The 25863-nt window shown below is 36.8% G+C and overlaps 1 protein-coding gene across 12 annotated transcripts in view; it reads right to left on the reverse strand.

Annotated features, from left to right (window-relative positions):
• Positions 1-25863, reverse strand: part of LTBP1 (latent transforming growth factor beta binding protein 1) — a 203104-nt gene that overhangs the window by 109192 nt on the left and 68049 nt on the right. For 9 of the 12 annotated variants that reach the window (XM_080588430.1, XM_080588429.1, XM_080588431.1 and 6 more), the window contains exons 5-7: positions 24002-24169; positions 3570-3794; positions 1918-2195 (exon numbers count right to left, since the gene is read on the reverse strand). In XM_080588430.1, coding sequence (XP_080444556.1) covers positions 1918-2195; positions 3570-3794; positions 24002-24169 — 671 coding nt within the window. Of the gene's footprint in view, positions 1-1917; positions 2196-3569; positions 3795-24001; positions 24601-25863 lie in introns of those variants that run through there. The other 3 variants (XM_080588422.1, XM_080588423.1, XM_080588421.1) reach the window with 3 other exon arrangements.

Genomic DNA, 25863 nt, shown 5'->3' on the forward strand with positions numbered 1-25863 from the left:
TAGTGAGTGCAGATTAAGCTTTAGTTTTTAAAACAGTGTAATGTGAGGGGCAAGCATAGCACACTGATCATTTGGGATACAACATTTGAAATATCCCATTCAAGCATGTGGCAGAAAGAACAGACATTAAATTTATTCACTGTAATAAGTAAGAAATAAAAGATGAAGCACTCATTGCCAAGTCTAACATTCTGAGGAAGGAATTTTGTCTTCCTCTATATATGAGCATAAATACAAGTATGAATAAATAATAATAAACCACTAAGTATGATAAATTATTTCCAGCATTTTAAGATTCCACATGATAATGCTGTGTTTGTTAGAGCTCTCACTCGTAGGAAACAGAAAGTGTGTTTGACACAGGCACAGCTTCTTTAAGTGAAACCCATAAACTTGCAGTTAAACATATGCTTCAACACTTGCCAGAATCAGGTTCCCAAAGAAAATGTTAAAGTTTTTACTATTCCTGAAACAGACAAGCATGAAGATCTCATCAGTATAAATTAATACTGCGGATTCCAAATCAAGGATTCAACAATTAATGAACAATAACAATGCTCCATTTGCTAGCTTGCTAGCTTTTTAAATTTAAAAATTTTCAAGCTAAATTAAAAAGAATAAAATTGGGGGGGCATGATGATGTTTAAATTTCATAGCATTTTTCAGAATTAATTATTTAAAAAAAATCACGTGATGGTATTGCATCAGTAGGTTTTGAGATTTTTAATTCCACAAAACTGGCTTCTGAAACTAGGTTTAATTTTGTCACTAGTAAGAATGCTGTGACAATTAGAGAATTTAGCTGCCAATGCTAACAATTGCCTGCAGCATATATCGGAAATAGATATATTTGTAGATGTTTGTAAGTTGGACAACTTTATGTGCACGCTACTTGAAAGACCAAAAGCTAACTGACCTTCCTGATGAATTTAAGTTTCTGCTTCTCATCATATAGATAATACAAATCTTCAACGTAACAGTCACCTTTTTTTTTTTTTTTAGCCTGAGTAAAACAACATATTCATTCTCTAGCATCATCCCTCAAAACAGATGAGTGATTTTTTTGAAATCTCCCCACAAATTTCAGACTGAGGCACACGTTGAGTGTAATTCAGTCTGAAAAATACAATTTTGGCAAGGTGGTAAAGCGACAGATGATAGGGTCTGACTAACTTTTTTGCAATCTATTCATATGTATATTTTCCCTCTCTGTATATCTACATAAATATGAAAATATGGAAAAATGATAATGCTGTATTGCTTGAAGTGTTTTCAAGAGCTGAAAGAATACACAATTTTTAATAGTCATATATAAGACACTGGTGAGAACACGCTATTTTAAAACGAACTAAGGTTTTAATGCTTTAGCAAACCCTCAGTTGGCTTTCATGATTTTTCTACCCCATTCAGTGGTCACATTTCAACAGATTCAAACCATTAGCCTACAATACGGTCAAACATACGAAGTTGTTGAATAGGAATTTTGGAGAAAACTGCAACTCCTTGAAACCCCCATGGCTGTTGAAAAGCACAAGCAAAGATGTTCATTAAAGTAAAGGACAGTCCAAGCTGCGGAAGATGGTGTAACCTTAGTAGTTTGATCAGGAGATGAAGCTACAACATGAGTCGTGTTTTTATTTGGAGAAATAGCTTATAAACGGAGAAATTATAGCTAGAATACCTGAAATAAAAACATCAGAGATACAAGTTTACAGAAAATAAACAGATTAGCTTTGAGAAGAAGGTTCAGCAGAATATTACTTGCTAAAACATTCTAAAATCCATTCTCAAAAAAATTTTCTTTGGAAAAGAATGTCAAATACATCTTTTCCCTGTGATTGGTGAAAAATTATTTCAATCTTTCATAATATTGTTTTAAAGGTACCTGTCTGAAAAATCTAAGCCAACATTTCTTACCTGTGTTCCAATAGTCTCCTGGAAGCAGCGTCCAAGCTGAGTTTTAACTGAAACAGGAAACACATGAGGAATGGGTTGTTGATTTGTGTAAGCAGTATGTCCTTTCTGGGTCTTCTGATATGGAAGACCTTGGTAAGAGACCTGTGGATGTCCTGGCTGAGGTACTTTCGTTTTTTGTCCTGTTGATGCGCTGTCAATTCTTGAAACTTGATGTATCTGAACTGAGGCTTCAGGGGGATGTTTCACGTGGATATTCACTATGTTAGGAGGGAACTTCACTAAAGTAATTGAAAGAAAAACACATAAGAAAAATTAGTAATAAAACACATCAAAAAAGAGATCCCAGGTACCTTTAAGATGCTTCTTTTTTGCACATTAGAATTTGGATAAATTGCCTCAAACTGACAAAAATATAGACAACACCCAAATTTGGGGGTTAGAGGGAAGGCTGAAAGAACACAGAGTCTGATTTCTTGAAACCAAGAAAATGAAAACTCTTCACATAGGAAAGAAAGACACTATAGGATTGTAAAGACTGCTATATAAACATGGGTGTCCAAATTGGCTGGTGTGACATTAATATTTGTGGTCGTACTTTGTGAAAAGAATCCCATTCAAAGTTCCAAAACTCAAACTCTACTGGGTTATTTTTGGATATATAGTAAGTTTTATTGTCTTTTTCAGATCCATCATCTTTCTCTGGAACACAGAAAAAGCTTCAGATTTCATTCCTTCACCTTTATATACCTGCCAAGTCCTGAGTTTGCCCCTATAACAGTTGCCAGCATCTCAACCATCTAAAACCACCACTCCCTTCACTGAACTTTGAATTCGGGATTTGGCAGATAAAAAGGGAGGAAATGTTTTTTCATATACTTCTGTTTTTAAATACAGTTGTAGTTTTAAGTATGACTATATAGATTGAGAACCTCCGGTCACTTAATGTGTACTTCTGTTTATGAGCCTCAAACCCCTTTACATGGAAGCATAAAATGCCCTTAAAACATGCAACTCAATTGAATACTTGAGGGGAGAAGATTAATTAAATTCTGCTAATTAAGTTCTATTGCAGGTAAATGTACAGGGAAAAGACACAGAATAAGAAGTAAGGCCCTTCATGGCTATTAGAGAGGACTGTTTTTGCTGGTTAAAAAATATTTTTATTGTCCACCATTTTGTCTAAAATAATTTGAACTGGAATCAAATAGCCACAAAAATAAATTTCTGCTCTGCTAGCTGTTTAGACAACTATATTCTCTTATTCTCCCTTTCCAACCCCCACTTTTTTTTTTTTTTTTAAGTTGGAAGAGTTTTAGGGATCTTTAGGGACTAACACTACAACATGGCTGAGGAAAATATTTTATCTACCCTTCTTCATAGCATTTATGTAGCAGTAGGAAAACCTCTTTTTTTTCTTTTTCTATGATATCGTTATATTACATGGAAACACTGTTCTATTTAATTGAATCATATCATGGCCATCCTACATTAAAAAGCTGACCACAAAATTAACTTAAGGACTGTACCAAATGATATAACAAATATAAACATAGATTACATATTTAGTTTTACATTAGATTTAAATTTTACTAAATTGAAATGTAAATAACCTCAATTCGAAATGGAAAAAAAAAAATCAAGAAAAAAGTTACCTTTTACACCTTGTTGTCCAGACATTGTCAGTGGTAAAGTATGAGTCGAGTGGATAACTTGAGATCCTACAGCCTTGTTCACCTGTTGTGGATGGTGATACAGTTTTGGAGTATTGGCACTCTGCACAGGGATCTGACAAAGTTTACCAGTGTAATTAGGAGGGCACTGGCATTTATCTCTAGAACTGCACTGGCCTCCATTCATGCATGGAAGGTGGCAAATAACTGAAATGGAAACAGAAAGAAAAATCTGGTTAATTACTTCAACTGTAATTACAGTGAATATTATCTGACTACATTTGACAAAGCAGTTGAGGAAGAAGGGAAAAGGGCTGGAGCCCTTTATTCTTCTGACATCTGAGGAACAACTATCCCTCTGACACACGCTTTTGATTGCCTTGTGGTAGAACCACTTCCCTTCCCCTCCTTGTGACCTCTGCCTGGTTCACATCTTCTCTCCATGACAAACACAGCAAGTACACTCTTCTACTAGAGATCCCAGCTATTTTATTTCATTATGCTGTTACAAGACACTAAATGAATGCTGTGCCTGGCTGGGCCTCTTATTCACGCTTCTGTACAGGTATTCCTATTTAGTCATCCTCCCATTTCTGTAAATCTTGGACCACCTCAGGAAGACAGGGAAAGAGCCTCACTGGAGAATATATAGTACTGGAAATAAATCTTCCATTTTCACTGTAAGCCTTAGCTGTTCTCTGAAAAACCATGTCTTACTGAGTGTCCAAATTTTTGCTCAACATTTCTCTCTCAGATAAAAGATTTTGTATACCTGCCTATAAAAACTGTAAAAATAAAAATTCTACTCAAACAATTTCAGAGATACTTTAACTCCAATATAAAGAGAAGGGTTATTACTTCTGTGCCAGTCACTACTTGCACATTTACAGCAATGTAAATTATCAGATGAAACATTAAAATTATCAACATTAAATGAAAAATATTTCTTAACTCGTATACAAACAGTAATAGGCATGGTTCAGCACAATCTAAAAATATGATTTGGGACTTCATAAGCAACTACAATCTAGCTGAGCTGTCAACGTTTTCAAGAATTAAATGATACAAAAGCAACAGAAAAAATACCATAATATCTGTTAAAGACAAACTACGGTCATTTTTTTCAGAAAAATAACAAAGTATCTATTCACCAGTTCTCAGTTTAAAGGTAAGATTTTGGTTATAAAAATATACATTTTTTAAAAATCTAGACTTTGCAGTAATTCTGACAATTTGCTGAATTGGTATTGCTCAGTTTATATTGAATTACAATAAAAATGAGATAACGCAAGGTAATTAGGAACCTTGAGCTTGGAGTACAGTCCAAGTGGTGTAATCTCTGGCCAACCACAGCCTATGGCCGTTATTAACGCTATTAAATATCAGCATTGGAAAAAGAACCTGTGTGTTAAGAAGACAAAGCAGCCCATGGAGCTCCAGGCCAGCTGTGTAATTCTCTTGGCCCAGGAGAAGTGCTACAGAAATGCAGCGACCAGACTGGCTCAGAGCAGAGCACCATCAGATTGCCCTGACAAGATGTGGGACGTGCACGCCTCATCACCAGATAGGTTGGCGCATAAGTGTAAACAACCAAAAATGTTTTTCCATTCTATTCTGCAAATGTGCGCTTAATATTTTTATCATCTTATCTCTTATTTTCATTTCATATAAACTGACTAAAAGTACTTCAAGCTGCAGCACTGCAAATTGGCAGTGAGAGCCCTAGTCACCTTGAGAAGACCATCCTCTCCAGGAGAAGGCTGTTGTTGATCCAGGCTTATGAAAGATGGCCTTGCAGAACAGCCATTACTTCAGGGCAAAAAGAAAGGTGTTTGATCCCGTCAGTAATGAAAGCAAGATCTCTCTCTCACTCACACATCATTTCTCCCTGAACTGCCACAAATGAGCAGGTTTACCACATTGGCGACAACGCACAAAGATTTTCAGGTGCTTGTAAAGGTCTGTCTGAGCAAGGCTGAAAGCAAACAGGGAAAACTGTTGGATTTCCTGCATAAGTAATATTGCACAATGAAACAGTGTCAAGTAGCATCATGATGATAGCAATTTGGCATTTGAAAGAAGTATGGTGAAAAAAAGGCAAACAGAAAGGGTCTCACTGAGGAAGCCTTTAAAAAGCCTAACCCATCAACTTTCTTCCCTCTCTTCCCAGCCCTGAGGCAACAAGGTAACATGAAATACAGCCTTTAAAAAACAATACAAATGTACTCAGTATTTCCACCAAAACCATTTTTTTTTCTTCTGAGCTCCCATTCCTGTAAAGCAGTTGGTTTGTGGAAGGCAGTGTAGCTGGGTACCTCTCCTTGACCAAGTGCTCCTCTCCCAAAGTGGCACCAAAAGCTTTGCTTCAAAGCAAAGGGTTGTGCTAAACATACTGAGTAGGAAGATATCAACAGAAAAGGGTTCCTTCATGTACTCTTCAGAATGGTTTGCTGTGGTTATTCACACAAGTGACTTGTGCAATTAAGTGCAAACAAACACTACTGAAAGGCCAAGAATGAGGTAAATAGTGAAAAATGTTTAATTTCTCTGTATTACCATATCAACAGAAAAAAAAATCACTAAGTCAACTGATTAATGTGTTGATTTACATCTCCTGAGGGTCTGGCCTAGCACATGAGAAATGAACTTTAAAATTGAAATTTAAATGAATGAAATTTAAAATGGGAATATATGAAATAGATTCTGAAAATATAAAATTATACAATAAAAAAAAAATCTTAATTATACAATTCTAATGCATACATTCTATTTGTTCTTATGTGGCTGATTATGTCCAGGCTAAACTTGATAATCTCGAATTGCAAACATTATGAGTAATGCAGAACTTTGTCAAAAGATTGAAGACTGAAACACATTGAAATAAGATACTTGGTAATTTTAAATAGGCATAATAGGCATACCTATGTTAATTGTGATGTTTCCTCAGAAGTCTATGTACAGGGGAAAGGACTACATTTAATTATAACGCTGGTGTTAGAAATCACAGGCAGGTAATTTCACCAGAGCTAGGATTATAATGCAGACAAATCAGGGAAAGCGAGCTGAAAGGGAGTAAGCCTCCGAAAAGGCAGAGAGAGGAAATGCTACTTTTCTTTGACAAGGCTCTGGGAATCACAGGTCAACAAAGAGCAAAGAGCCTTGGGGAAAGGACCACTTAAGACAGGAACTGGATACAAAGCCAGTGGATGTTTGAACAGCTCACCTTCTGAAAAAAAATAATTTGCTTTTAGTCATTGAGCTTAAAGAACTTAAACAGAACAGGTCAATGCTGCCAGCAGGCATAGAGGACATTCTCAGCAAAACACAGGCCAGGTGCTGGGAGAGACCATTAGAATATGCTGGTCTTGCACGCATGTTAACAACTGGCATTCAGACAAAAGGCCCATTGGAGCCAGATTTTCATTGGGCTGCTCCTCTTCTCCTCTGAAGTGCGTATGTGTGTGAGAGGGGTAACAATATCCATTATGGTGTGAAATAGCTGCCTGAAGCCTGATAAAAAAACATGGAGATAGGCCTGCACAAGACAACAAGAAATTTCAGTTCACATGTGGGTATCTTACAAACAAAACAATAAGCATTAATGGACCTAAGAAAGGTAACAGATTCTTCACTTTATGCAAGTGAACACTTGTAAACCAAATCTCTCAGCTGTGTATTAAGGATCTGCCAACATTTGAATGAACAAATTTAACAGTTTGTTTATATAAATGAACACCCACCCTCTAGAGATATGGAGACTGGTTTAAGGAGCTACAAACATTTTAAGTTTTCTCCTCATTCTTGAGCAATTAATTGATAACAAGCTTTGATTTTTCTGGTATCCCAAGGCCTTGATTACCCACATCTGGCACAGTTTGGTGTGGTGCAGTGTTGAGATGCCCCCATGTCTCTGAAAGGCTAGATGAAGAGAAAAAGGAGAAACTTTGCAACACAAATCCTGATAAAGTTGCCATGGCTATGGATTGGAAACACAAGAACAGGGCGCAAATCATGAACAAAGAAACTATGAAACCACTGATACTCCATTTGCAACTGTAATTACATCACTTGTTTTCAAGATACTCAGACGACCTTGAACAGCTCCAAATAAACTAATTTAATCAAGTCTGAATGTTTTTGTTTAATCAAAGTAATGTGTAACAAAACAAATTTCAAGGACCTAAATCCTCCTAATCCTTAGAAAATAGCCCATACTTACCCGAACGAACCCTGAGGATGTATGACAACTCCCTTCCTGTAACCAAAGTGTTGAAGAAAATGAAGATAACTTTTGAAATGTTCCTCATCTAGCTTTCCAAATTCCTTTTCATATGCACTTCAGGGAACACGCAAGTCTCTCTCTGACTTCCCCTCACCACTCTGCCTTTTCTACTTACACGCTATCAACTGTTCAAGTGTAAGCACTATTCAATTACATCAACAGGCTCTGCAAGGAGAGCTTTAATACTGCTCATTAGATCACGGTATTTCCATGAATTAATAGATTAATTTTGTCTGAGTACTACAAAGCTAGCCAACATTACACTACACATCTCACAGCAGTTCGTGCATCTTTCTTCCCTCCTGTTAACTAAGTATACAAAAAGTAAAAGAACTAGCACACAGATCTTCCAAGCAACTTTTTATAGGAAAGAAGCCATTATATTCACTGAAGGGAAGCACTACCATATAAAATTATATTCTTGCAACACGGTGCTTAGGAAAAAGTCCAAACGCTGAGGTCTTATGTAAAGTTCTGTGCAATCACTCCAGACCTAAGTGCAGAAACTAACAGAAATCCAAAGAAGCACTGATGGCTGGGGATCCAGCAACAGGTAAAAAATGCTCTTTCCTGCTCACCGTTGATAAAAGGGGAAGTGATGTCCCGCTCACATGAATAGCCTGTTTACCACCCACAAATCCCTAGTAAAACACCACCACAATTCACTGAAATAGTGAGGCCAGCACCATATTTGCTGCTGGACGTAAACAAACCTGTAGAACTGGTGATGGGTGGGTTGAGCCCCAACTCTTCTGCTACTGCTGAGAGAGGAGTCAGGATAAGTGATAAATGAGTGTCATGTGAGGGGTGAATTCTCCCTGTCACAGGACTTTTTAATGAAATCACTATTATTCAAGCAATGATAAGGGGATGAAAATTGTTTTGAGGGTCTCCTCTGTTTTCCTTTGTTGTTTATAAACAAGATTGTATTCAATGACCTAAGAATAAAGTAGAATAATATACTATAATTTACATAATAACATGCAGTTATGCTTTTTTAAAAGCATATTTCAAAATAAAAATGTTCCTGGAAAATCAGTGCACGAAATGTGGGTAGAATGACAGCGCAGGCTTCCTCAGTTAAGTAAAAGAAATATAATGAGAGTTGTCATATAGAAATCTCTGTAGTAAATAACTTAAATTAGTTCATTACTAGTTTAATTAGATACAATCTTACACAAATGTAGATACCCCTGAAATGGCATGGCTTTAAACATGCAAGATGTTTACAATGACTAATTGTAAACTAGTAGGAATGATAAAAAACAAAATAGCATAGGTAGAGGGCGTACTTCCAAGAATGTCCCTGCTGAAGTAATTTTCTTTATATCAGTCTGTTTTTTAATCAGACTTCCTGGATATCATTTGTGAATAAGAACACCAAAATCTAGTTTATATACTCCCAAGATTTTCTTTCTCCTTATTCTGAGCTTCTGCAGTTATAATTACTGTCAACAAACTACATTCAAATTTGTTACTCGTGTTCCTCCACATGTAAAATCCCATCAATTTTTAATCTTTGTACAAGAAACTACATGCACTCACTGAAGTGACTACTGCATTTTAACATTCACATTTATTGAGAGAGAAGTAAATCAACTAAAAATGTTTACAAGAGGAATGTTACAAGATAGTATTTTCCTTTATGCCAGACTTGGCCAGATAACGATAGAGGAACTATATTGAATGTGCTCCCTTATACCGTCACCTTCATACTGCCTATTATAACAGACGTGTGAAAATTCTAATAAGAATCTTATCAAATAAATTTTTACTCCAAATGCTGCAATGCAAGAACAGAAATTGACCTAAAAAGCTGAATGTGATACTGAAGGCACTTCAGAAGCTTCCTGTGGAAAGAAAGTTAAGATCTGCAACACTGGATGGAAAAACATAAAACAGCAACCTACTTCAAACTTATCTGCATAAGCAAAAATATGCAGCCATTAAGCTAGGTTCTCAGCTATCACGAATTAATGCGATCACTGACTTTTTTAGAATTAATCTGTTTACAGCCTCTGTTGATCAGTCTTTTATCTTTCAACTATTATTACAAAGGGATGTTTCAGAAACTAACACAGCACCAGTTGGGAATGGGGGCTTAAGTACTGAAGTTTATCCAGACAAGGAAACCAAATTATTGCCAAAATAAACAAGCTTTGTGGTGTTATTCCTGTCTGGATCAGGCATGTTCAGAAAAAGAAAAAAAGAGTCTCTCAAAGAAAATCAAGTTAGCCACAAAGAACAGTCCTGAAGTTCAGCATTTCCCAAACCAATCTTTTCTGTACATAAATGTTATTTTCAGCATGTAAAAATATTATCTTACATTTGCACTACTAAAATAATTAAAAAAAACACTTAGGGATGTATGCAGAATTATGACATAGCTCAGGAATGATATCCATTCACATACTATTAACATGCCCCCCTCACGCAAAATAATATTAATGCTAAGCTAATTAGCAGGGTCTTTTCATTGGTTTATTGCTAAGTACACATGACATTTCAAGATTGTTAACATTAAAGACGTAAGCAAACATTAGATTTGAAGGATATACCTGACTAATAGGGAATTCTTGAGAAAGAATGAATCACACTCAGTAAGGACAACTGTCTTTACTTCCCTCTAATCCAGCTGCAACCACGTTCCTTCCTGTTAGGAAGACCAAAGCAGCAGGCTGCCTCCAAAATAGCCCAGAATCTCTGAGGGTTGAATTCAAAGCACTGTTCTTAGCTTCAGTCTAGTCTTGTGAAGTTGATAGAGCTGTGAGTCACTAATAACAAGTAGTAGTCGCTTAAGACGCCTGGACAAGCATGATTTTAGATTTTAAAATATGCTGCCAAGGATCCTGGGGAATTGCTCTTGCTCTGGAAGGATTTGTCTGCTCAACAGATAAAATAAACAAGCTCCCAAACAGCCTTCTCTTTCTGTCACTCTCTCTACTCCATGAAATGCCACATTGCACATACTTAAAAAAAAAAAAGACATTGCAGTAAGGAAGCTCGATAGCTGCCATGATGCCTTTGGCTAGAGATTTTTAAATTGCTGAGTGTTTACATTGGTGCAGAAAAACCTTACAGATACACTATGTCGCTGTTGCAGACATGACAATTTTCAGGCTGCAGTTATACCATTCTACAAAATAAACTTTCTACATTCTTTCACAGACAAACCTCCATTTTCCTTGCACTGAGAACTTAGTTCCACAACCAAGAACTATAACGGCTGGATTTTTTAAATTCTACTACAGATATACAATAATACATTTAAAATAAACAGAAAAAAAAAGAAATATTTAGATAATAAGATACATTTCTTTAAATTAAATTGTACTTTCCTAGATCTTTTCAAACTCCTCCATGTACCACTATCAGCATTAAGATTTAATAAATCATGCAGTGCATTAAAGCCTAATTAGAGGAATATCTATGATGCTACTTAATGCAGCACTACTACATGGCAATTACCAAGGAAAGCAAGTGGAAGAAAATTTCACAAAATCAGATTACCTATATCTTCAGGCATTCTATGCATTTCTATCTCCCAACAGCAAACTCTCCATTTAAAATCCATTCTCTCAGTTGGGAAGTACAGGCTCAGCTTCTGGGATGATCATTATCTCCATGAGTAATTGAGCTTTCTGTGAGCTGCTGAAAGGCTGTCTAACAATTAGCATCACTTAGTGGTTGTGTCAACTCACTGTAAACAAGGTGCAGTATGTGTAACAAATTAGGTATATACTAGAAGTTTCTATGTATGAAAAAAGGGGAGGGATGCTGTTGTTACTGGAAATGAAAAGCATTGAGATTCTATCCAAGGATAAAGTCAGGGTCCATCAGGTGTTGTTGCCTTAGTTCTTTCTACTGTTTTATGGGATTGCTTATTGACATGAACAATCTCATGTATTCCAGAGAGGCTGCTCCCACGGAGCATGCTTGGCCCAGCTGTCTTACGAGCTGTCTAACAATGACCCCCAAACTATCCACATGAAGGACAGTCACCTTCCCTGGAGCTCCCCACGCTGGAAGGCAGTGTGGCTCTGAGAGAGTGAGGGAAGTAACCTGCACGTCAGACTGCAGGACTGGAATGGGGGTCCCAGTCCTCAGAAAGGGCCTTACACCTAGAAATTAAGTAATATTAGATGCATGAGGCCAAGGCATGAGGCCAGTTAAGGAACTGGCAGAAGCCAGTTAAGGAACAGAAAACGAAAAAAAGTCTTGGGTGTTTACTAACAGAGCTGTGTGTCTAAATCCCCACTGTTAAGAACAAATTCTCCCAGGGTAGTCAATATAGTCAATGTACCCAAGAGAGCTGCTCAACTGACCAATTTTAAGTGGCTTTATCAGAGCGAGCTGAACAAATTTCTAAACCTCCATAAATGGTAATGAAAGTTTCAGCATGCACCTTACATGTGGATGCTGATGTTTAGGCTGTCTCAGTCTATAAGCTGAGTCCCACTGTGTGTCCATTTTTCATTATAAAAGCATAACAGTAGTGGACTATCAGTCATTCTTCAATGGAGACTACATTGTCACGTATCAGGAGATCCTGCCACTGAAAACTGAGGAGGGAGTTGTAGATCATGAAGGACAAGGCAGCAAAACATTTTAGAGAAATAAACATGTGTTGAGTGAGCATCATGATCATGAAGAAACCTAAAACTAACACACAATATAATTTCACTGTATGACTGACAGGTCTTCCACAGTTTTAAACCAAGTACTATGAAAAACTCATGCAGAAAAGCTGGATGTTAGTGACTTGGTGAAGATATATACACAAAGCAAACCAAGAGGCAACAGATGTGTATCCAGGTGTTCCAACCATCCCTCGATGTGGGTCCAAAAGTTGACTCTCTCACAGGACCTGTATCACCTCCAAGATCATGGGATGAGGAGCCTGCTACCCTGAGGCATGTCAAATGCCATCAGGGGCCTGCGTGTAGGTGACTGAAATGAGCACCATCTGACCAACAGCTCCCCACAATGCTATTACAGCATGGAAGAAATAGGATGGATGGAAAATAGTATTAGATTATTCAAATGCTATCAGAAAAATTAAAGGCATGCTCTGTCATGGAAAATGGCCTAAAGTTCTGGTTACCAAACATAAAAAGGGTATAGCAAAAATGGTAGTTGAGAAATAATTGACAGGAGGATTCTGGCTCACTAACATACATGATGCTCACAGTCACACTCTACTAAATCTGCTTCCAATATTTTCAACATCTGAGATGACTCAGACACTATTTTTGGAGGGAAGTGGATAGAGTGTTAAGGGATGACTTACTCCTATCCTGATTACATTTGTAGAATCTATTGATTTTATTAGCGCTGATGCTGATATGTTGAATATGACAAAGACATTATGCCTAGAATCTGGGTACTAAGGAAAAAACATGAGTTGCTGTTTATTGGGAATTAATGCATTGCAAATGGCCAGTATCAGACCTTCAATAAAGATGCCAACAGATACAGACAAGGTACTCTAGTCATTTCTTCAGATTTCTACAATATGCTGGTATGAATACTTTTTGTTCAAGGCATATGCAACTGAACTAAAATCTCTAGTGAGGCCAGGCTTGAAAACATAGCAAGTTAGCAACATGGTTTAAAACCATCATTCTTAAAACTTTCCTGCAGAATACAAATGTGTATATATATATATTGCAAAATGGTATGCTGCAGTATAAATATTTCACAGGTATCATTTTAAGCAGTCCAGAATAAATTACCATTGTCAAAGAGAATACTGAAATCAGCGTACCCTGTGTCTGATGAAAACTAATGGTTCCTATGTTCCCCGTACTTTTAAGGCTCTTGCTAGTCCATAGAGAGTATGTACGCCTGAGCATGCATAATATAATGTGTATTAGTTAATCTTAATACATCTGTTTTCAATAAACTGAGCAAGATTTCAACAGGACAGATATCTAACAGGCATCTTCATTGCTACAGGATCCTACCAGCATGCACTCTTCCCTTCTGGTGCCAGCTGAGCAGCCGTAGCCACCTTGAAGCACTACAAGATTAATGAGTTACTGGACCATAATGGCACTAAGCTGTTAGTGCTTCTGCACTGGTACAACCTGTTGATGTCACTGAATGGACCCTCTGCTCTGATAATAGAATATTAGGCTGTTTCTAAAAGATGTACTGGACTCTTGGAGTAAAAAAAAAAAAAAAATTAGTAACAGACAGTAGCGCAAGGCACAGAAGAGAGATACTCTTAGACATCAAGCTACTTGGATACTATCAGACAGAATGGAGAAATGTCCTGAGAAACATTTAAACTATGTGGCCACACCTCTGTTATGCAACGGCTCTGAAGACCACAGAAGTAGTAGAGCTGACACTAGCCAGGGATGTCAGCTTCATTACAATTTCTGGCAACTGAGCAATAGATATGTAAGCTGAGATCTATCCCATTTAACCTTCTGTGCCTTTTTGAGCCAACTAAGTTAGGAGTGTTTATACCTGAGATTTCCCACTCTTGTCTGTGAAGAGAGGCTCAACCAGAAGGCTATTGGGGTCACCAGTGGGACAATCTGTCATACAGGTATGTCCTGACCCAGGAACCTCCATATGGCTTGGTGAGTGGGGTGAACCCCCAGCCTTAGATCCAAAGGTCTAGGAGCACTGATCTACTGCACCCCACACCACAAGACAGCTTTAAGTTTCGAAGAGAAAAAAGAAAAGCCACAAAAAATGCAGTCATTAAAAAACAAACAAATATATTTCTAATGCCAGGAGACTGCTCTCCAACTACCGTAACATTACCATAGTGCTCATTTTTGTGTGAAAAAGTTTATAAGAAGAAAAAAGTAGGAATAGGCTCTTTCAAGTGGATACCCATTAACATAAAATAATAGCTCATAATCCAGACCTTCCTGGACTAGTTAAAAAAACATAAGCTATCTAAGATTTTCTGGCACTGTCTACATCACAAAAAATTGGAAAGTTTTCTAGGGAGTTGACCTTGAGGAGGTGACACAATATGAGAATATTGGGAAGGATATTATTCAGAGCTTGAGTAATAAATTAGGTCATAGGAGACCAGTGAAAAGCAAGAGACTCAAATCCTGGAGTTCCGAAGGAGAAAAGGAGCAGAGGCAGTGCTAATGAGTAGGAAGGCTGAGAGCTACTCTGCAGAGAAAGTAGCTGGACTAAAACCCATACATACGCTTATCATTGTGGTTCTTTTAACGACATGTAAGAGTTGTATAAATTACTGCACAAGCTGCACAATCCTAAATACAGTCAGCACTGACTGGTCACTTACAGTCCCAAGGAATGAAATGTGCACCTCAATCTCCTGAGCTGTATGCAGCCCCCTCACCAAGCTTCATGCCACAGTACTATAAGGGTCCAGAGTACACTAAAACGCCTGCAAGTACAAAAAATCCCACTGCCCCAACTGCCACAACAGGCATTCTTGGACCGAAGTATCTTCTAATTATACAGAAAAATGGTATTTCAGCACCTACATATATAACATCCAACATAACAGGCTGAATTTAATATAACCACCAATAAGTAAAACAGACACAATGGACACATACTGACTGCAGGAGACTAACACTAGAGCTGTTATGGAGCTGGTCTCATTTGGTTCCTTGCACCAGTGTTTCCAGACTGGGGTGCGCACACCCCACACCGTATAGAACACCATGCATGGAGGTGCTGGAAAAAATGTTCTTTTTCCCTACCATTAATAAAGATGAAATAAACACTGTTTTTAAAATCTTATCACTTTCTTAGTTTCCATTTTTGTGTGCTTTATAATGCACATAATATATTAGTGCAGTAGCACAGGCATATAAATTATAAATAAACAAATGTATATCGGGGAAGCATGCTCAACAGTTTTGATGGCACACGCCTATCAGAAAAAAAAAAAAAAAGGTTTGGAGGCCACTGCCCTATTCAATCTATAGACAGAGATAATCCCTCTCAGGGAGGAGTTGGAGAACCTAAATTCCTGAATTATGAAATGAAAAGTTGCTGCATGTTTCCCTGAACTTGAAGTATCTGAATAATGTCAAATACAAAATTTAACTTCATAGCTCAGCTTATCATCTTTACGTTAAACTAAAATATAATCAACGTGACATATTAACAAAATATTTGGCCAAATAAGATACAGATGAGAATGCTCTCTGTGACTGGGCTTCTTAGAGCTCGAACCCCTTCCTGTGTGAGAACCAAACAACCATTTTCCTTCTATTCATTGACCTGACCTTAAGACTTTGTAAGAGGTTTACTTAAAACAAGTTGAAAATTCCCATGGACTTGAATTTAATTCACATTTTAAAATGCCTGCCTGAAAGTTCCCAGCTCCCTTTTCACAGTTCAGATTTTTTTAGACAGACACCAATCTCAAGGAATTTAAACGTGTGCGCAGTGAAGATGTATTTCATGTTCCCAAAGAAAGATCCAGAACTCTCTGCGCGTCTGTGCTACAAACCAGGCCTCTCAGTTGCAGAGTGTTACTCAAACCTAAGAGCTAATTATAGGTAGCAATGGGTAGGTGAAAGTTATACTACGCTGAGCAGAGACAGGGGAATTATCTGGAGGAGAACAAACACAAAAAAGATGGTGGAGAGAGGCTGAACTGGGAAGGACTGTGATCACTAAAGAGCAGTGATAACTGCTTGTTTCCTTCTGATTGTGTCATATCCAAAAGGACACATTAAATACAAAACCACTTGATTAAAAACAAAAAAAACCATCCACAATACATGGCACACTTTTACCAGGAGAGAAGTCTGTCAGACTCTTCTGTGCTTGCATAATTCACAGGGAACTTACTTCTTTTTTTATGCCAGTTGGCATATACTTGATCTTCAGTGAGGTATGTGCAAAGACATTTGGTTTAGCAATAACAAAATTATAGCTGTACAAGGTAGTGTGTTTATTTGGATATGCAACAATGTAATCATTCAAATAAATGCACTCTCAGTTCTCTTTTTACAGTACTTCAAGTCAGATGTACATAAACTAATCCCTATAAATTAAAACCATATACAGTAAAATAAAGCATTATGCGTTTTAACTTTGTGTTCTGTTTTGCTTTAACTTTGAGGGAAACATACTCCATGTGTTTTTGAATGGCTGCAGGTGTGGATTTTGTACCATTTCCATTTGTGGTTTTTCCTATGACTGCACATCCAAAAAACTGTGTTCTCTATAATATACAGTTTGGTGAGTGCTTTGAAAGCAAATGGCCTTGTGCTTCACAGTGATGGCCTGAAGTCCTTAAGGTGAGCAAGGGAGTGGAAATGGGTTGCTAACAGGCTTGTCTAAGTTCAACCTCATTAGGATCATCTGGCTGAACAATATATTTTCTTTAAATTAGCATCTGGCTTCTGTTAGAATCAGAGGGGAAGACGTCAAATTTGAGTAATTAGTTTAAGATTATGAAGAAAGAGCTCACAGATGCTGTAAACTGTATGGTAGATATCAGAGCTATTTGTTGATGACAAGTGCTGATAAATATATGGGGGAAAGAAAGCATTCCTTCTGAGCAGATGTGGTTATCAACAACAACAAAGCCCTTAAGATAGCATTTCTCTTTGTAATTTGAGCGTAGGTGGCCAAAAATTGCCTTAAAACCCACTGACCAAACTGCAGTGGTACATTTGCATTACAGACTAGAACTTAAGTCCACTAGCAGTTCAGATTCGGAAAGCCTACGCTACACTACCTGGATTGTAAGTAAATGAATTCATTCTCTTGTCTGCTCAAGTTACATTATAGAACAAATAGAGGTTGGAAAAATGAATACCTGTTAAATTGATGCTCATAAGTGGTTCCTCCCAGAATCAACTTGCAGATGTTTTGCTTTGGCTCTGCAAACTGGGAAATACCTTTTTTTATAGCATCTTTTATAAGGCAAAGGATGTAAACAATTCACGAAATAGTTTCACCATTATCTGTCTTTCTATTTTACCTACTTGGTCCAGTGTCCGAGGATAAATACTTGGCTTTCATTTTGCTACAGCTGTTACAATGCTGCTGCATGAATAAATATTCCAAGCATGGCCATCATTTATACAGATTATATTTCAAATTACCAGCTAAAGCAGTGAATAAAAACTCTAACGTCTTGATCCTGAAAGAGAATGCGAGAGCAGCTCTGACAGGCTGACCAACTTGCTCGATTACTGTTGCAGAGAATTTAAAAGCTAATCTTTAAACCAAGTTATCCAAGAATTCTGAACTTTTCAAGTGTCTGCCAGTGTCTGTTAAAAGAAAAAAAAAATATTTCATCTGGCAGCAAAAAGAGCATAAAACAATAAAGCCTGACAGTCCAGAAATGATAATTATTGCAGGAACAGTAGAAACAAAGCTTTTACCAAATAAGGCTACAAGGTAGCCGCTCTACAGAGACAAACTGATAATGCAGGGGGAATAGCTAAGTTCTTACATCATAACTACTTCAGAAAAGCGTGATATTATGGCAAGCTCAAGTACAATAACCAAGGAAATTTCAAAGTAACACTTCGCTCTTCCCCGCGGAGAATACAATACCAAAACCAGATCGTGAATTATTGAACTGTTCTTGAGCTAAGCACCTATTCCAGAGATGACCTCCTCATCAATTACGACATCTAATGGAATGTAATCAAGTACAAAACCAAAGCATTCAAAAAAAAAAAATCAATTCTCCATAGCTATGTTACTAAAAGGAATTAAAAAAACCTTGCATGACATTTGTTATCAATTATTTTAAATCCACTGTTTGAGAAGCTACATCTACATCTGCTAAGTCTCAGCTGAAGCCACTGGGATACTGATTTGCTAGGGGACAAGCCTCATAGATCAGACATAGGTCATCAACCCAAGGTGACACCATTCACTGAATAGTAAATACCACTTCATAACAGAAAAGAAAGCATCTCTTCTAACATGTTGCCATTCTAGCACCTCTAAACCCAATCTAATAGGACAGTAAGATAACAAACGTGAAACTACAATAGGTAGAAAACTGAACAGTGAACACCTCGCAAGCTGCCAGAAGAGACTGTAAATTCTTTCAAATCAATGCAAATGCTTCTACAAGCCATTGGTCTTTCAATCTGCCTTTCCTGGCACACAAACCTTTACATGTCATCAATTTTTCCCTCCAATATTATTTACAATAAATGTTTTTTAATGCCAATCAATATTGATGAATCTTCCTCAAATGTCATAGCCTTACAGTACCTGTTAAATGTAGCAGGCTCGTATGTAACACACTGAGCAGAGAAACAACTTTATTACACAACAAATGGCAACAAGAAAAAGTACAGTTTGCATCCTGTTTTTTTTAGCAATGAAACCTGGTTACACCAACTGTGAGTTCAAAATCAATTCCCTTAAAAAAAAGTTAAATTCCAGTCATTCCATTCTTGGATCTCCTGTCATACACAAACTACAGCTGATAATTTGTTGGCGTACTTACAAATCATCACCTTTTTTAACCAACACTATGAGGTTTCCATCATTTTTTATAAGACTGAAAGTGCTTGAATAAGGAGTTGCACAGTAACTTCTAAAGTATCGATAGAAATTAATGATCATAAATTCAGAAATTCAATCAACTTTTCGTAAAACAATAACCACTTTACCTTTTTAAAGTTCTGAGTAATTATGCTCCCTAGAGTGTTTCCTAGATAGGAAATCCTCTTAGAATAATAATTACATAGTGACTTTCTTTACTAAACTACCTTCAAATAACTTATTGTTTTAAAATATATTGGGCAAATTTTCTTTCATTACTTTCAACGGTAGACCAAATAAAATTTGAGTAAAATGTTTATGCTTCTTCTTGGAAGTTTCTGTCTGTACATAATTGGAAACTTCTGGACAACCTCAACCATTCAAAAACATTTGTACAGATTGAACACAGTAGAACAGGAAAAATCTTTGATATACAATTCCAGTAGGGAAAGTGACAAAATTTGAGAGGCAATATCATTCTAGCATTATTGCAATAGAGCACAGGATATGCAGATCGCTGTGATCCATGTTGAGAGTTCTAAAATTTATGATTGAAGTGTCTCCAAAATACAAAGGACCAGACACATTTTCATCTTGACAATTGTAAAGGGACAAAAAGGGATCAGAAGAAGAGAGGAAGGGAATGTTAAAAGGAGAGAGAGAGACTTGAAGGGTGACCTACAGGGGTGGGGGGGAGAGCACTAATGCTATTGCCACCTCTGCCACAACGTTCTTATCTTTCTACATCTATGGTCTTGGGGGAAAAAAAATCTTGAACTCTTCTTGGTCTGCACCTGCAGAGTGCTGTTATTTCCCTCTTTGACACAAATACTGCCAAGTGCTCAGACATGAAATTTCTGCAGAAATATACGCACTTCCACTGAATAATATGTAATTCTTTTTTAACTTCCCATTCATAACAACTTAAATGAACTGCTTTAAATGAGAGACAGAGCTGCAAATGAACAGTGGATAAAAACCTAAGTATTAAATGACTGCTTCCCTTACTAAGTTCTGTCATTCCTATGCAATGAAAGAGGTAAGGATACTGTGGAAAAAAAATAGTACGTAAACCTATAATTAAATACATATGCACAATACGGCAAAAATTAAAGCGTATGAAGAACATTAGCTTGGGCATTTCCTAATTTCTTACTGCTTCATTTTACAGTTACAAATTAGTCACTGTCCTCCCACTCCCTACAGAGAGAAAATTCATTTCAAAAATAGGGTATTTTGGAATGTGGAATCATTCTGAGGAGAAACAGGACACGTCACTGAGTAACTTCAACAGTGAATGAGACAGGAAGCTCACGTGTTATTCTATATGCATCCTTTCCTATGCACATATACCGACCCTATTTTACAAGCCTCCGTAGATATATCGGAACTGAAATACCATACAACCTTCACATGCACCAATCCAATAGAGTAACGAGGATCATCTATTCAGCAGAAGTTTCCAGTCAGATTAAATGCTTTCACTCTCCAAGCCAATGAAATATGGGAGGTTGGTTAGTTTAACTGTGCAACATAGCCCATTCACAAAATGAAACTATAAAAGAAAAAACTGTTTCACTGAAGCATACTGGCAATCAAGGAGATCCTTCCTTTTTAAATACCAAGTTTTCATCACCTTCAATTGAAATGCTAGAGCTCTTTATGAAAACAGGCAAAATCTCAACTACCTGAAAAGCTACATTTTCCCCAATCTGTTTCTTCTTGTGGGTTTTTATTTTTAATGGTTTATCCATATCTAGTAAAATTTTCAGGAAACAGGATTAGTTCCTTGCCTGGCTTCACTGGTACCACGTTTCAGCTGAAATGACCAACTGAACAAGTCTTAAGAATCTGAAACAACCCATGGAAAAACTTCAGGAGCTTTAGTGCAGGCAATGCAGCTTGTTCTCTTCAAAAATAAAAGAAATGTTTTTGAAGTTCAGTAGAAAGTTTAAAAGCTAAACATGAATTTTTACTCTGTTCACTATTAGAAATTATGAATTTTAAGAACCAAGCAAAATGACGGCTAACTGCAATCTGTCATCAGAGAATGTGAATTAAATCTTTTGTGCTAGAGAGCTGCTCCTGGTAAGGAAATGCATTTTGACCTAACAACAATCTAACTATCTAAAGCTGTTTCCTAATTTCCCATTCAAAGGAGATGTCTATTATTAGTAATAGGAGTTAGTTTTCCAAATAGGGCATGTGAACTTATCTTTTCTGAGTTTAGGAAGAATAAATACTTTAAAAGAACTACCGAAACCGTGCTGCTCACTGCTTTAAGCATGCATTTTCTGACACAACCTTCTGTTTTCATGGTTGCACTTTTAAAATGTCAAAAGCTCAGAAGAAGAATTTCCATTCATTTTGGATAAACAGTAAGTAAACAAGTTTAGAACTGGGTCTTGAAAGAAAAAGCACAAGCAAAGCATAACACAGATGTTAAAAATATAATAAAAATAAATGATCTCATAAGACCCAAATTACTTCTGCTTAAGGTATCACAAGATATCTTGATCAGGACAAGTCTGAGCTAATGAGATACTAGTTAAAAGAAAGGACAAGAAAGGACATAAAAATAATTTCAATAATTGACATTTTAAAGCCTGATTCAAAAGCTCCTGAAAATCTGTGACCAATGACAGAACTCGACCTAGAGGAGTGGGATCTCTCCTCTCCCAGTATTAAGAAGTTCAGTTCACTCAGCATTTTTAACTGGAGAGCTTTGGAGTCACAGTTCAGATCTCTTTCTTATTCCTTTTCTATTAAAATCATGATACTCAGAGATATGGTAAATACTTCTAGTCTTTTAAAGGCTACGTGGAAGATAGATAGGTACAGACAGATTAAAAATGCCACTAGATGTGTAGTGACTTGTTTTGATACATTTTTAAACATAATGCTCCCTTAACTTTCCATCAAACACTATTACGAACTGCTTTTGTTGAATACTTCTAGCAGGCTATTGTACACAGTGAATCACAACCTGCATGGCCCGAGGCCAGGAAGGAAGGTGTGGAACGTGCCTTTACAGGTCAATTTCCACTCTCCAAGTTTGTATTTGAGGGAAGGTCGTGTTACAACACAGATTTACATAGCAGACAAATTACATGACCGCCCGTTCTCAACATTTCATAATTTCAGTAAAAAATTAGGTCATATGAAGTGTGGGGAAGGAAGAAAAGAAGGGGGAAATAACCCTATCTATTCTTTCACAGAAGTCTGAAAAATTAAACCAAAAACTTACTTAACTGGGGTTCTTGCCAAAACACCGGTTAAAAAAATAAAACAACTGTTTTAACAGTAAACACAAGTTTAAAATATTTAATTTACCATTCCTTTCTAAAAAAACTTTTCTTTTTTAATGCACCAAAACAACCATAAATAAAACGTGCTCTATTGCTCTTTTGAAAAGTTTTTTTTATTATTTTTACTCCAAAGCATTTATATATTACAAATATGGATGTTATCAAGGAATGTGTTATTCATTTCAGGAGCTTTCATCCCCAGTCTAGTCTAGTAGGAGTCTTAAGAAAGGGAACTGCTCTTTGTATCGTCTGTCTGGATGAAAAGAATAATAATTTGGAATAGCTTTTTTCCCCCTCAGAGCCTGAAATATAGTGCACTTTAAAAAGGGCAGTATTGGCCAGCATCAGCACTGCCTGACATTATGTTTATACTAGAAGGAGACTAAAATTACAATGTTCATATCTGGCATTCTTTGAGTACATATTGGCAAAATAATTAATTTTTATAGTTATTTTCTCTAAAGATATTTTACGATATTTTCATGATTACAATAAAATTATTTTCACAAGCAGTTAAGAATAAAGTAAGTATGCATCCATATATCTGAATTTCATTTAGCTTACCAGACTAATATTTGCACACAAATTCCTATGAACATCATAAATTGTACAGTTAAAATATGCTAATCCATTAACTCAGCTTTCAGGGTTTGTTTTAGTACAGTCGAACAGTTACAGGGTTTAGACTGGCATACTGTTGGTACTCTTTATTGAGCAAACAGACTAAACACTAACAGAAAAATTACTAGCTTCAATAATTGGACTTAATATTAGCACAATTTTTAAAAATGGCAAATATGAAATCTGACTTATTCTCAGCAGTAAAGAAGAAAATTATAACCTTTTTTATTTTTTCTAAAAAGGACTGCAATCTTAAGGAACTCTTGAACAATTTTTTGAAGACATTCACTGTGTTAGCTAAGTTTTCATGTACATTTGATACCTATTCAACAAATAAGAGGAGGAAACGCAGAACTTTTTGTGGAATCTGACATTTCCTCTATTTAGCAACACAACCTCTGAGGGACTGATTTTACCAAAAGCTTCAGCTTAGCAAATTGTAGCCCTGCAGCTGAAAACTCAAATGAAAAATAATTGTTTTTTTTTTCCTTTTTTTTTTTTCCTTTTTTTTTTTCTTTTTTTCTGTAACACAAAAGGAACTTTTGGGATAATTTCAGAAGGATACCAGAAAGCTTGTCTAAGATACAATGGATCCTTCTCAGCACAGCCCTCCAAACAAAGAGCAGCAGATGCACAACTGGTATTAATAACAAAATATCTCCTCCCTCTGTTAGTCAAGAGAGGACAGCTAAGGACAAATACAGTTTCAGGGTACTTACCTACTCGGAAGTTAGTGGCTGTCAGAGTGTCAGCAGCATGGCCATTCTCACTGATGAGGGTGGTGGTATTTCCCTTCTCACAGTTGTTCTGACAGTTGCCCTTGGTGCAAGTCACTTTGCAGATGCTGGGTGTAAAGACCACCTTGATGCGACCAGTGTGATTTCCCACTGTCAGCGGAGGCAAAGAAAAAAAGAAAAATAAACAGAACACTTTGGTATCCATTGATTTCCTTCAAAAAGTTTTGAAAAAAAAAAGGCGGGGGGGGAGAAAAAGGCGACAGGTCTCCAGGAGGAGGGCAGTCTGCAGTGCTCTCTCTCATAGATCTCCAGTGGTGTCTCTGAAACAGGAGTAGGAAGCTTAGCAAACAGAGCTCCGGGATACGCTCCAAAACCACATTTAAAGTCAAGTCACTGGAGTGGGATTAGTAATCACAATGCTGCACTTTATTCACAGTCAGACAAAGAGCAATACCAAGGGCATGACAGCTTAAATAGCCAACCCTGACAGGCAGATGTAATGTAAAGAGCCTGGCTGTGCACCTAGGGGTGAATAAACTCTTGTGTCCTCCTGCATACTTTTCCTGTTTCTGCACTTATTAAGTCACTATTTGTAGCTCGACCCCTGGAAATGTTTTAGGCATGCGGCATGTCTGAAAACATCTGTCTCAAATCTCCTGGCACCCCAGCCCGAAGTGGTCAAACCTTGTGACGCAGCTGCCTGGACCCATTTTTTCACAGTTTTTTGGCACCGTTTTTCCACACGGATTTACATATTATAGACTGAGCTTTGCTGTCAGCCTTTGTTTAAGTAATAAGTAGCTCAGGCAGAGAAAGGGGTGAGGAAGTATCAATAGCTGAAAATACTAGTTCTGAGCTCAAAGTTGAAAAAAGCTATATATATATATATATATATATTTTAAGGTACTTCCTTACAGTCATTTAAAAAACTTCAATGTAAAGAAGACTGAGCAAGCACTAATTTTCAATTAAGCTCATTAGAAGAAATACTTCTGGTTATAGAATTTGATTTAAAACCAGATGTATTTAATCCTAACAGACATCTAACAGCTGAAGCCAAAAAAGATTAAAACTACTAATCAGTAAAATTAGGGGGAAAGAACAGATGCTATTTGCAAGTATTTAAAAAGAAAACATTTTGCTCTCTGCACGCTTACTAATAACTTTAGCAAGTCCTTGTAAATATATTACAGCATCTCTGTGAAAACTATCCATAAATACTTTCATAACAAACCTAAAAGTCCCAAGAAATGACGCACAGAAAGACAAGAATCTCCTTCCTCCTCCTGTCATAGAAATAAAGTTGCTGGAGAGCCGCCGTCCAACCTAGCTACAGAATACCCTCCAGACATTTTTTTTTTTAAATCTCAAGAAATGCAGATGAACTTCCCACTTCAAAAGAATATGAAGCCTCTTATTTCTAGCTCTTCATAAACAAATTAAAACAATTGTGCCAACTGTTTTGTCTACAGTAAAGGCATCACTCTGTTTGAACAGTAGCTGTATGACAGATGCTCCCACCTTATTCTCCCTAACAATACTTTGAAGCAGCACAACGCAGACGCACACAGAAATAAATACTTCAATTAAAGGCTAGTATTGTGATTTCAGTTCATTTAGAGACCCCAGAATCTTGGATGTCAAGCATTTCTTATAAGTCTTACTACACGTTTCCCAATGAACAGAGATCTAGTGCCTTGTGAATTGCTGAGGCTAGAATTTCTAAGCTTTCCCTTTGTCAAACAGAGCTTCACAAGCAATACTACCACGCTTGTACGTTATTTGCATCTTTATATATATATATATATACTTGTATATATGGTATCTATGTATCTAGATATATT

This window comes from Anser brachyrhynchus (genome assembly GCF_964034855.1).
Source record: "Anser brachyrhynchus genome assembly, chromosome: 3".
NCBI classification, from domain to species: Eukaryota; Metazoa; Chordata; class Aves; order Anseriformes; family Anatidae; genus Anser; species Anser brachyrhynchus.